This window comes from Acyrthosiphon pisum, chromosome A1, assembly GCF_005508785.2.
Source record: "Acyrthosiphon pisum isolate AL4f chromosome A1, pea_aphid_22Mar2018_4r6ur, whole genome shotgun sequence".
Lineage (NCBI taxonomy): Eukaryota > Metazoa > Arthropoda > Insecta > Hemiptera > Aphididae > Acyrthosiphon > Acyrthosiphon pisum.
The window spans coordinates 108,643,090-108,656,135 of NC_042494.1; the positions used below are offsets into that span (position 1 = coordinate 108,643,090).

General features: G+C 26.3%; 1 protein-coding gene across 1 annotated transcript in view; it reads right to left on the minus strand.

Annotated features, from left to right (window-relative positions):
- Window positions 1-3,370: 3,370 nt before the first annotated feature.
- LOC100160532 overlaps window positions 3,371-13,046 on the minus strand; it is a 10,030-nt gene continuing 354 nt past the window's right edge. The window contains exons 3-23 of the mRNA XM_016803840.2: window positions 12,878-13,014; window positions 12,684-12,818; window positions 12,441-12,622; window positions 11,227-11,406; window positions 11,050-11,155; window positions 9,645-9,830; window positions 8,313-8,507; window positions 8,034-8,253; window positions 6,886-7,043; window positions 6,584-6,757; window positions 6,392-6,521; window positions 6,180-6,337; window positions 5,920-6,119; window positions 5,636-5,813; window positions 5,012-5,576; window positions 4,754-4,938; window positions 4,517-4,690; window positions 4,319-4,456; window positions 3,970-4,252; window positions 3,787-3,890; window positions 3,371-3,686 (exon numbers count right to left, since the gene is read on the minus strand). Coding sequence (XP_016659329.2) covers window positions 3,414-3,686; window positions 3,787-3,890; window positions 3,970-4,252; window positions 4,319-4,456; window positions 4,517-4,690; window positions 4,754-4,938; window positions 5,012-5,576; window positions 5,636-5,813; window positions 5,920-6,119; window positions 6,180-6,337; window positions 6,392-6,521; window positions 6,584-6,757; window positions 6,886-7,043; window positions 8,034-8,253; window positions 8,313-8,507; window positions 9,645-9,806 — 3,297 coding nt within the window. The 5' untranslated portion in view covers window positions 9,807-9,830; window positions 11,050-11,155; window positions 11,227-11,406; ... (1 more) ...; window positions 12,684-12,818; window positions 12,878-13,014 and the 3' untranslated portion in view covers window positions 3,371-3,413. The remainder of the gene's footprint in view (window positions 3,687-3,786; window positions 3,891-3,969; window positions 4,253-4,318; window positions 4,457-4,516; window positions 4,691-4,753; window positions 4,939-5,011; window positions 5,577-5,635; window positions 5,814-5,919; window positions 6,120-6,179; window positions 6,338-6,391; window positions 6,522-6,583; window positions 6,758-6,885; window positions 7,044-8,033; window positions 8,254-8,312; window positions 8,508-9,644; window positions 9,831-11,049; window positions 11,156-11,226; window positions 11,407-12,440; window positions 12,623-12,683; window positions 12,819-12,877; window positions 13,015-13,046) is intronic.

A 13,046-nucleotide genomic window follows, 5' to 3' on the forward strand; every position in this document is an offset into this window, starting at 1 on the left:
CATTGTTACAATAGCAGTTGAAAAATATTAAAAATACATATGCACAATTTTTTTTTATAGGCATTTGAAGTTGACATTTTGACAACATTTATCAAATTTAAAACAAGATTCCACGTAAATATTTAATTCTGTTACCAAAAATTCTAAGAAATACATAAGCACAGTTTATTTTTATAGTCATTTTGAGTTCAAATTTGGACGAAATTACATATTAAAAAACCAAGAATAACTATTTTAGTTATTTTGTTGTGATCGTATAATATTACTTGTGGGTACTTGAAACTTCTAAAGTATACTATTATATATCTATGATAGTACCGCAGTTGGTTGTTGATGTATAACGCGTTACCTAATGGATATTGTGATATGATTAATTTGGAATTTATTATTGATGCCTATTATAGGTCAATTTTTTTTTAATACTATAGATAAGTATATACCTACAATAGGTAGGTATGTCTAATACCTAGACTGACAAACCGTTTCCACTCAGAATCGTTTTTCTTATCCAGTGATATTATATCATTGAATTCAAATTTAATACTATCCATTATACAGTGACCCACTTGTAACCTACTGTACAGCAGAGCGACATCCACTTACCCACCTTTTTTAAAATTGAAGCTGATCAAAACTAGATTAGGAAGTACAACGGGGGAAGAGCGGTTGGAATCTCTAATATAATGTGAAAAGGATATTGTTTAAAAGGATATTATGTCCAAATGAAATTATTAACACTTTTTCAAATAACAGTAATATCTTAAAAAAATTATTCTAATAGTACCTATATATATTTGAAAAAAGTTTATACCTACATATTATATTATAAGTTAGGTATAACAGTTTTTTTTTTTAATTCACATTTGTATGATACATATTATCAAAATATTTATATAGATGCTGGCCGAAAAGGGAACGGTAAGTTTTGGCCAAAAAATGACACTGGCCGAAAAGGGGGTCACCCAAAATTCAACAGTTATGAGCAATTTGAGTTTTAAAGTTGGGTGATTGCAATTTTTAACCTGTGAGGCATTACAGCTTTGATTGACGTGCTCTGAATTTTTGGGGGGCTACAGCAATTTTTTTTTTGTGGAGGGGGGATGGGTCTCTTCTAAATGTACCTATGGGTGGGTGTCATAATGAAATGTTGTCATACCTTTATGTTGGTGATTCGGCGCCACTGCTTAGTAGTAGGAACGGTTAGTAAGACCGTGGTAAAAGGTTTAGCATATTATATACGCTGTACTGCTGTGGCTAATAGTTTTAAATCTAACACGGCGTTTAGTATATGCAAAATTGATACATACGATTGGCTGTTCAAAGGACGCCACACCCGAATGTGTTGTCTCGGTCTTATAAACGCGTAACATACCAAACCGGAAACGGGTGGGAATTGTTTAGCACAATATTGCTACTTGTAGGTCCCGTAGCGTTTATTCACCAACAATTAATTATACTCAATAATTAGTTATATATATGTGGGGGCCTCTAACCACCCTGAAAAACTGTCCTTCAGCCCATAAAAAAAAACAAATTTACCCTACTCGTCCACCTACTGCCTGTCTGATGCGCTCTGCTGCCTTCTTTATAGCCTGAGTATCATCTCCACCATCCTGCCAAACTCTATCCTCTGTTTACCTGCAGACGCCTCAATCCGTCTTCTCTTCGACATATCATCTGGGAAGAGTTCCTGCTCCGGCTCCAGAATGATATCAGGAACATCCTTGGGCGTAGTCGCCGACCGACACACTGCTCCATCTCGAGCCTACCCTCCGCCCCTAACGGACAACAATGAACAGTCTAGCGCGTCAACAAAAACAAAAAACAACGATTTATTTCGATTCATCGAATAAAATATATAAATGTTCCGAAATATTGTAATACTATTATTATTATGCTGATGAATCGTTTGTAAAGTACCTAAGACGTTTTGTCAGAATATTATGTAAGTCAACACTTCTCGATTTTTTTTCTTACGACGAAACCCTTAATTAGATTCATAAAAACGGCGAGTGGTGACACATTTAAAACAATTAATGTATTTTTGAAAATGTAACAGTATTATACTAACCTAACTTAACCTGTGCAGAACCACCTAGAGGGGGTGGCACAAATAGAGCAAGTGCCCCTATGGTGGCATATCTTGCAACATTTTAAAGGGAGGCAAATGTTTGAGAATTATGTATAGTCAAGATGACTCTACGGGCATTAATATTGTTGTCAGCGTCTTACAAAGGTATAACATGGCAAATATTGTGCGCTAAGCAGATCACGTTTAGCTCTGTTCATTTTTTATGAGTGAATTGACCTCTTATCAAATTTTAAGGTAAGATACTTATGGCACCATATATGCTTTTTTCTACATTTTTAAAGCGAATTATGAGTATTTTAAGGTATACAAATTAATTAACTATTTTTTAAATAGGTACTTATATAAGTTATAACTAGCTTTAAAATTGAAATATAATAAAAATAGATAATAATCTTACCTATAAATGTTATAAGAGGTCAATTCACTCTAATTTTGAAACTGGAAAATATTATAATCTGCACCTTTCAAAAATTATTTGATACCTATCATTATTATTTTATCAAGTACACAGTAAAAAATATTTATCTTTTTTTTTGGTTATAAATTACCTGAACTGAATTGATTTTATAAGAATCTAATCTCTAATCTAATTTATTTGAATCAATGACTAATAAATATAGGAATGACTAAGGAATCTAGTTTGGAAAATCAATAATTAAATCCTTTTGTTTGGTTTTTTGTACATTCTAAAAGATTTTCAGTCTTGTAACAGAATACTTTTAATAATATAGTCTCTAGATAATCTTATCTAAACATATAATAATATAATCAGTAATATAGTTAAAATATAAAGCATAAAATTATAGTCCATATTATGTACTTATTACTTGGAATTCCCTTCCGTTTTTTCTCCTAAAGTAATTTACTGTTTTATGTATAGTACCTATTTAGGTAGGTACCCATAATAATTTGGATACTTATCGGTTATCGTGACTACCACGCCGGTGCCGCGACTACCCAATTCTGTTATCTCGACTACTATAATACTATCCAGCACGGTTGTAGATATTTAATAAGTGTTATAATAACTATTACTAACTATTGTTAATAATTGTGTAAAAGAATAAAACATACCTATTTTTTTTTTATTTCTAACAAAAATCTTATATACTGTCCAGATATGTGGGTTGTCATTTGACACATAATAAACTATAAAATCAAATCAAATATGCTATAAAAATATATAATATATAATATAAAAATCTTTAAAACATAAAACAAAATATTCATTAAACACTACACGAATAATAAAAATAAAAATAAAAATGTTTATCTATATAGACAACTCAATAAGCTCAATAATAATTATAAATACACAATATTAAATAGTATTATTTAAGAAAAATACTATAATGATAGCAAATAAGATCGAAAAAGATAACACATGTATTACAGGAGCTTTAGAATGTGCTTGCATTTCATTGGAATAGTTTGTACTTTCAAAAACATTAATACTATTATTCACTTTAATTTCGAAGTTCACTAATTGTAATAGTGTTTCTTTTGTTCGAAAATCTAAGAATTCAGAATGATTTTCCAGTATTGCAATTGCAGATTTGGGTGTTAAATATTTCATATGGGATCCGTCCATTAACTATATATTGTAAAATTTAACAGTTTATAAGAATTAATAAAAAGTTTAAAAATATAAAGATATATAATAAGTTACAATAATGATCAATTTTCTTACTAACCTTGATTTGTTGTTCATTGAGACATTTGATAGTATTTGAAGAAAGTCCTTCTAATGCTTCTGGATTAAAGTTTAATAACAGTTGCCATTGAGTGATGTTAATTCCTATATAGATAATTCCAAATGACAATATGTATTATAGTTCCTAATCATTATTTACAATTAAATAATAGTTTATTACTACCAGAGAGAATAATTCCCATACGCTCCACTTCGGCAGTTTTCCAAGAATTTGATTGTCCAATAACAGAAACTGCTATTGATGCTAAATTAATTATACAAGGCATATCACAAGATGTTATGGTATTGAAAGCTGAGCTTGTTTTCCAGAATAATTCTTTATTAGGCATAATTAATTTGGAATAATGAGGTGGTAATTCACATATCAATGAACCAAATGATCCCCATAAATGAGAAGGCATAATTGCTTTTGATTTTTTTAAAAATTGTTTTTTTATCTCCTCACGCTAAAAATGAACATAATGTAATATTAGTATCAACAAATAAAATGCTCGATTTATATGTATACGTACAATTTTATCAGTTTTTACATATTTAGAAAGTAAATGTATTAATTCCAATGACCAAGGTCTATCAATGTTCAAGTCTAGTATCTTTATATCATTTACCGATAATCCCGACAAAACAGAACCATACGTGTGTAAAGCAGCCTATACATTTAAATAAACAGTAGTTACGCTTAAGAGTCTATATTTTTTTAATATATATACCTTTTCTTTAGTTCTAGACCAAATGTGTCTAGCTAATTCAGGGTTGATGTCAAATGAACCCAACAAATCAATACAATTCTCCAATTCCTGATCACTCATAGAGTGGATAATAGAGTCAAACTGGAGGGAAGTAACTGAAGACGGTCCTAACATTTTCAATGCTTCACAACTAATCTAAAGAATTAAATATACATTGTAAGTATGAATTTACACATTTAGATTACAACATTTACTTACTTGCACTTCAGTATCAAAAAATAGTTTCAAAGATCTTATTTTTTGTTGGCCATAATTTTTGTATGATTTGCCATTTTTCATTGTTGATATTTCATCAATTTCTGATAAAAGAGATTGGTTTGAAGTAATATTATAGGCTTCAGTATTAAAATCATCATGAAATTTTTTTCTATTTTCTGCAACATCTAATAATCAACATATTGAGTCTCAATACTTCAGATTTTAGTGAATTGACAGAAAATGAAAAAGTAGTCTTACGTTGTAAATGAAGAGCATTGACAATCAATTTAGAATCATCTATTGTTAATTTTTTTTTGTAATCAGTATTGTTTCTAATATTTGATATTTTACTATAATTATTAGTAGTACTAAGTAATGGTATAAATGCCAGGTCAAATGGTTTTTCAGTATACTGATAATTTTCTACATTTTTTAAACTTTGGTTGTATTTTGAAGAATTTAGTGTTGAAGATATAGGACTTGAAGTAGTAGAATTTCTAAGATTTCTAATTTCTAAGATTAATGTTGATTCATTAACATCTTGTTTCTCTTTGCCCCCGAAAAATTTGTTAAACATATTGGTTTTTGGTGATAGTTTATTTAAATCACCGGACTTTGGTAATGAAATTAAGACATTTGGTTTGTACATTTTTGTTTTGGCTTCTGACGACATTATAACTTTTTTATTTTGATCGTTTAAGTTATAAGTAATTGGACTGATCATTTGTAATTGAATCTGCATTGAAGTTAAGTAGAAATTAATTAGAGTTGATAAAGAATTAGTAAAATCCTTATACTGATCACCCAAAGTTAATATGCAACCCTAAAAAGAAGTATTTAATTAAAAATAATTTTGATTGAATTAACGTTCATTAACCTTACCTTATAAAATGGAATATTATTCGATAAAAATTCAATTTCATCAGCGTACCTAGTTAGTATAATATCGGAAGAGTTTAAACGTGATATATCTGGTATAGCATTTAATTGATCCTTGTCTAATACAATAAGAAGATCAGACAATGTTACCAAAGTATCACTCGACCAATTTTCAACATTTCTGAAATTAAAAATGTTTAAAACATAGTTTGTTATAATTTTTACAATAACTAAATAATATAATTTTAAACAGAACTATGTTATGAAAAATTTAATATAAATTTTACCCAAAAGCTTTTAATAATAAATCAGCCCATTTTTCTTTTGCTATTGAATCAACACAAATTCTGGTATCAATTAAACCAGTTTCTACTATGAATTTAAATGCTTGTTCATCCACTACACTCAAATAGGTTGTAGGAATAAAATGGATTAGATTTCCAAGTATATGTAAATGCTCAAAACTCAAGGCAGACCTATTTCCTAGCTGTATTGGACAAATTATACAATAATGATACAATTTTGTTATTTTTAACTTAAGACTTACACTATCTGTGATATATTGGTCAACTATTAATGACAGTTTCTGTGGTTGAGATGCAATCATTAGTTCAGGTAAACTTAATTGTCCAATGGAATACAATATATTATCCCTCAAATTTGAATTTAGAATAACATCAACAGGAAGAGTTGTCAAGACAAATCCTAATGAAAATATTTTTTACTTTAACCTAAAAATTAAATACAAAAATAATTTACCTTGCACTGCTTCAACTTCCCATGCTTCTAAAAATAAATCAATGGTACCATCTGCTGTTAATTTTGATTTTAACTTGAGATAATTATTAAATGCTTCGGCAACACAAACTTGCAAGTTTTTAGGAAAAACCTTTAGAATAAAGGTTATAAATTAAAAATAATAATTAAAAAAAATATATATTTCTATCTTACTTTTCCTGTTCGTTTTAGGTATGCATTATAGTCTGAGATTAATATAATGAATTGTACACTATTTAATCTTCTTATGAAATTACATGTATACCCATTGTAAAGACCTTTAATGACTGCTGAATCATTACCAGTCCATTTGACAAGTAATTCACTATCTTCTAATATTACATTCAGCTAAAAAATTGTTAACATTTATATACTGAATAAAAAATACATAGCAATTACATTATATTTAAAAATCGCAAATGGATTTAAATATTGTATACATTTCTTATTATTAATTTAAAATTATAAACAATTACTATATGCTTCGGTAATTCGTCTATTCTATCAGTATAATTTGAGTATAATTGTTTGAGGATATCAAATATAGGACCTGGTACATCCAAAGGAGCTAACTGATCAAAAATTATATTGTGTTTATTCTTCAGCATTTCTTTAATGAAGCAGGTTTGTTTTACTGAAAAAGTTATACATTAATGTTGAATAAATAAACAATTTACAACCTATTCATCAAATAATTTCAATATATTATAATAATTGGTAAAAAATATCAGCCCAATATTTTTACAAATGAATTAGTTATTTAATTAATAAAAACAATTATATTAACACTTTTCATAATAAGAAAATAAAATGTCAAAAGCAATTCACAACTACTGTTGTGCACATACGCAGCGTCGGTGCATGGTCTTTAGTTTTATCATAACAACGGTTAATATAAATATATATAATTATAATAAATATATTATAATAACAGTGTGACATTAGAAATAAGTCCCATAATAATAAGACATTCAATATACCCCATTAAAATGTATAATCATCTTTATTATCACCCATACTTAGTGAAAAGAAAAGTTAATTTTTATCTTCTCTGGATCCACAAACTCCCAATCAAATCACTACATCAAGGTGATGCATAGATCACCACCAATATGTATAAAAAATATATCCAACTTCTCCAAGTTTAAAATATCATTCACTTATTCACAGCAGTTTTCCCATAATTGAACACATTTGAATTTATTAATTAAACAAGTCAATGAATTGAAAAGCCCAAGAATAAAAAAATAAAACTTGGCTTAATAAAATATAGAAATAAAGAAATTAGGCTTTGACTTATAAATATTTATTATTATTTATCTATCTATAATGTTTTTTTATTAAATTCACTAAATTTAACATATGTATTTACAAACAGAGACAATCAATAAAAATATTCAAAATATACGTAATTAAGTATTTTAATTAACCCTCAACTTTATAGTTGAATTAAGTCTAACAAACTAATATTTTTCTATATGTTAGTATAGTCTGTTTTTATAATAATATAATTGTAACTAATAACTATTAGTATTTTAAAGTGTAAACTATAATTAATTGTAAAAATAAATCATCATTAATCTGCTGCAAATATTTCAATAATAATAACAAAATTAATATTTACCTGGATTTGCTATATTCAAAAGATAAAGAGCCATTGGTAAGTTATGATCATCAACTAAAGATACCAAGTGAGATATTACTGCATAATTTATATTACCATCTTCAATATTTAATAGACTGGAAACTGGAACTGCTTTAATCATATATTTCAAATCAAGTAAAAGTTTTGGATCATTTGAAGGAAATGACAACATACTACTACAACCACTCAAATAAAAAGCCTAAAATTTAAAAATAAACAATAAGTTGCTTAAAAATATTATGAATTCAATTTGTTTACTTGTCTATTAGTCAGCTTATAAGAATCAACAGCAATAAACGATTGAATACTTGGCGGAGTAGTGCAAAACTTCAAGAATGAAGTAGCTGGTTGAGTGTATATCAATGGAAGATGCCGCAAGTCATCAGATGACCATTCATAATATCCACTTATATGTTTTTTCGACAGACGATCACTAGCAATTTTATTAAATATCTAAAAATAAAAATAATAATTTTGTTTTTGTAAATTGAATAAAGAATATTTATTTATTTTATATTAAATTCTAGTTGGCTAGTTAGGATGCAAAAAGTTATTATTATAGTAACTAATATAGTAATTAATTCAAGTATATATAAAAAATAACCATATATAGGAATAAATTAAATGAATGGATTTCTGGAAAAGAGCTTTTCAATAATTTTTTAGCGACTCAGTAAATTGTAAAAAGGCAATTAAATTTATATAGGCACATAAATCGGATTTATAAAATTTTGAGTTGGTTAACATTTATTAGACAAACACAGTAGAACTTTGATTATCTAAACTAATTGGGACCGCAACTACTTTGGATACTGGAAATTGTTTATTAAAACAATTTTTTTTTTTTTTAACATACAATTATATACATATTATTATGTATTACATATTTATTATTATTAATATCAGTGGCGGACTGAACTTCAATTTTAAATGATGCATTTTCATAATTAAGTACCTAACATCACCACCGTCCTATTTTTACTTATAACATAGTTATGATGTAAATAAAATGTAATCAAAAGGCCAAGAGGTCAGGCTTTAGCATGTAATTCTGTGCCAGTCACGGGGTGACACCACCCACTTTGAAAGTTGTCGCAACTGCGTCAAAATTGAGCACTTCAGCTCGCCACTGATGATTATTATTATTATTAGGTATATTAGAATTACATTATTTACATTTAGAAATATTAATTTAATCACAAAGTACATAGGAACATATGTTTGATATTTTTTTGAAAAAATTATCCATTTTATTTGATGACAATCTGTGACGCGCTATTCCACAGCCAAGTCTTGCAAACATTCGGATACGCTAATGGTAGTTTGGATAATAGAGGATTCGTATAACAGAGGTTTGGATAATCGAAGTTCTACTGACTATACATCCAAACAAAAATTCCAAATTGTATTTAATTTATTTTTTATTATTATGATAATTATTATTCACATTGTAAGACACTACTACGGTTAATCATTACGATTCTAAAAAACTTAACATTTTAACAATTAATAATTTAAAAGTATATAATATTTGTTAATAAATATTGCTGTCTTATACGTAAAACAATATTTGATAGAAAAATTATTTACTTGTTTAGCAGCTGAATAACTTAAATGTGTTTTTTCCAATAACGAAATTACAGTTTCTTTAGCCCATTCTTCTGGTTTAAATTGATCAATTTGTAATGGTGACAATTTAAAAAAGAATGTTGGATGCAGTATCTTCACATCTTTTAAAGTGCTATTTTCCATCAACAATGAAAATAAAAATCGAGCCTATAAAAATAAAAATTTGAAATAAGTAATATTTTTTTCCTTCGTGTAGACAAAGCTAGATAAATATTTTTAAATTATAATTGCAGGTACATCATTTTACTAAATCAACTGTATCCAATAATAAATCTCTAACTGATTAATTAAATAAAAAAAATAAAAGAAACCATATTTTTTCACATAGGTAAATATTTTTTGAATAATTAAATCCCATGTTTACACTTAATAGTTGATATTAAAAAGAGTCTTAGTATGAAATAAATAAATGGTGGTTCCCAAAGTCTCAATCATAAGTTGTGCAAAAATTTAATAAAATGAAAAAAATTCCAAAAATGGATAAATTCATATTATGAGTAACTATAATTTTGATATTATTGTGCACAATTAAATAGTATTGACTTTTAAATCTCCTTTCATCAGGTAATACAGTAATACTTCCAAATAACAAAGTATCATGGGGAACAAAAAAAATTATTAATATAGAGGAATTTGTTAAATATAATTTACGTATGATTAACAAATGAAGGTTCACAAAAATAATTTGCTAAACAGACAATTTTTTTAAATGGAAGTTTTATTGTATATACAAATATCAAGGAATTTCTTTTGACTGTCTTTCATTCAAATTTTCGTTAAGATAAGTGAATACTGAATACGTACAATATAGAATGTGCAATGCAATTTATATATGATACTTAATACTTATTAATAAGTAATAACTCTATTTATTATGTAATTAATGTAAAAATTGAATTTAAATGGTTAAATTAATTTTATTTATATATTTGTAATACCTATTTATTTAATTTAAATTCATAAATCAATGCATTAATTGCACATTGAATAAGTTTTTAAATCATATTATTAAAAGAATATTTAAAAACGTGAAGAAATAAATTAAACCCTCCAGAAAAATTGTATCAATGCACTTTACATGTAATTATAACTATGAAGAAAGTATTTTAACATTATTTATGGCAGTTTAAAAGTGAAAATATCAAACTAAACAGCAGATCTCACACTGTTTCCATTTTTAAATTGTGTTTACATAAAATTATTGTTACATTTAACTAGAAAGTATAATTTTAATTAAGTATCATATACTGAATAACCAATATAATTCTATAGCTACTGGATTTATTATTTTAGTGAAATTATATTTATTCATAATCTAATACATAGTTATTAGTTATATATTTAAATAGGTTATATAGTTTCATACTTGAGAAATCTCAAAGTCAATGTCATATAGTGCATTTTTAGAGAATTCATCAAACGGTATAAGGAGTAGTTCATTGTTATTAAAATCTGGTAACAAAAATGTATACCTAAACAAAAAAAAAATTACTTAAGTATACATAAAATGTAACATTATAATAATTAAATTTTCTCAACAAACTGTAGAGCTGTTTGTTTAACTGTCCATTTGCTTAATGGATTGGGATAGGATTGATTGACTGACAAAAATGACCATAATCTTCTAACACTTTTAGGTACATTTTTCCAATTTATTGTTGTATATTTATTGCATAATGTCCTTTGTTTTTGCTTTTGTTCTACTTCAGCCAACAAAGTCAACCTATATAATACATATTATTTAAAAAAAAAATGTTTTCAAAATATATTTATTTTATAAATATTATATATCAAATGCTTTCACTGATTAAGATATTATTTGATTAAAAAATACAAAGAAACCTGATAATTTAACAATAGTAAAAATTATATTAATTAAAATAGTACTTCTCGTTTCAATTAAAGTTACATGATTACCTATATATTTAATTCAGACTTTGCTACAATACTTTTTAAAAGTATTTCAAATACATATTCTGAATAGGAACTTAAAAAAAAAGGTATTCAAAATATGTATTCGAATACTTTTTTTTAGTAGATTTAGATTTAAATAACAAAAATATTTTTTTTCAACTCTGTGTTAATAAATGAACATAATAATAATTTCGATAATACACACCTATCTGGCTATCTATTAGGTATAAATTATATTCAAATTCATATAGTTAATAAGTAATAAGTAATAATTAATAATATACAAGAGTATACCTATATAAGAAAAAAAATCAGAATACTAGTAAAAAAAACAAAACACCATATAAATATTTAAAAAGTATTCGGAATACTACCCAAGTCTGAATTATTTAAATCATATAGAAAAATTACAAATATAAATCAACCAATAAATAATAATATTAGAAAACTAATCATCAGTTATTATAATTAAAAATGACAACAGTAAAATTTTTATTTAAAAACCCAGTGATAAAAATACAGAATAAGGTTGTTACTAATTTTTTTAATGTGGAAGCATATTCTTAATGTATAGGGTGTCAAGTCTTTTTTATTTATTCTACACAACACTTGTACATTAAAAAAAATGTCACACCTACAATCAATTTTAAACTTAACTTTTTTTAAATAATGTAATACATGATAAGTAAAGATAAATTTATTAGAAAATATAAATTATTATCTAAATATCAAATTGAGTATTGTTTGGCCAGTAGGGACCTAATTGCTTCCAGTGGGTACTTCCCCCTCATAGGTTGAGAAACACTATATAGTTAATACATTTATAACATATTAAATACTTACAGTCGTGTGCTAATACTTTTAGTTGTGGTAAGGACATATGGTGTCCAAAGTCTAGCCAAAGCGTAGCCACATATATTTGATAACTTATGAAATTTACCATCTTTCACATCATAATTCCATTTATAAACTGTTTCACCAATACAATCTAGTATTTTATCATTTGTTATTACCTTTGTAACTAACTAAATAAAATTTATAAGTACATGAAAACAGAGAAATTAAAATTAAATAATTTATTCATACAAAATTTAAGAACTCAATGCGCTGTTTATCTGTTTGAATAGATTGAAGGATTTTCTTAGCTATTGGTGTATGATCTTCATGTGCAATTATGAGAGACGCAAGATGAGTACCAGATAATACGGCTAACTTATTTATCTGAAATTATCATTATTTTAAATTAATGTTCTAATAAATACGTTTATTAATTCACTTACCGGTAAAAAATATATAAGACTTGTTGGAAGTTTGATGATTTCTTCTGAAGTAAAATCAGCTAAAGATCTAAGCAACAACTTTTGACGTAGATCATGAGGAACATTGTTAAACAATAAATCAAGCTCAGTTTGATATCCTATTTTAAAATCCAAGAACACAATATTTTTT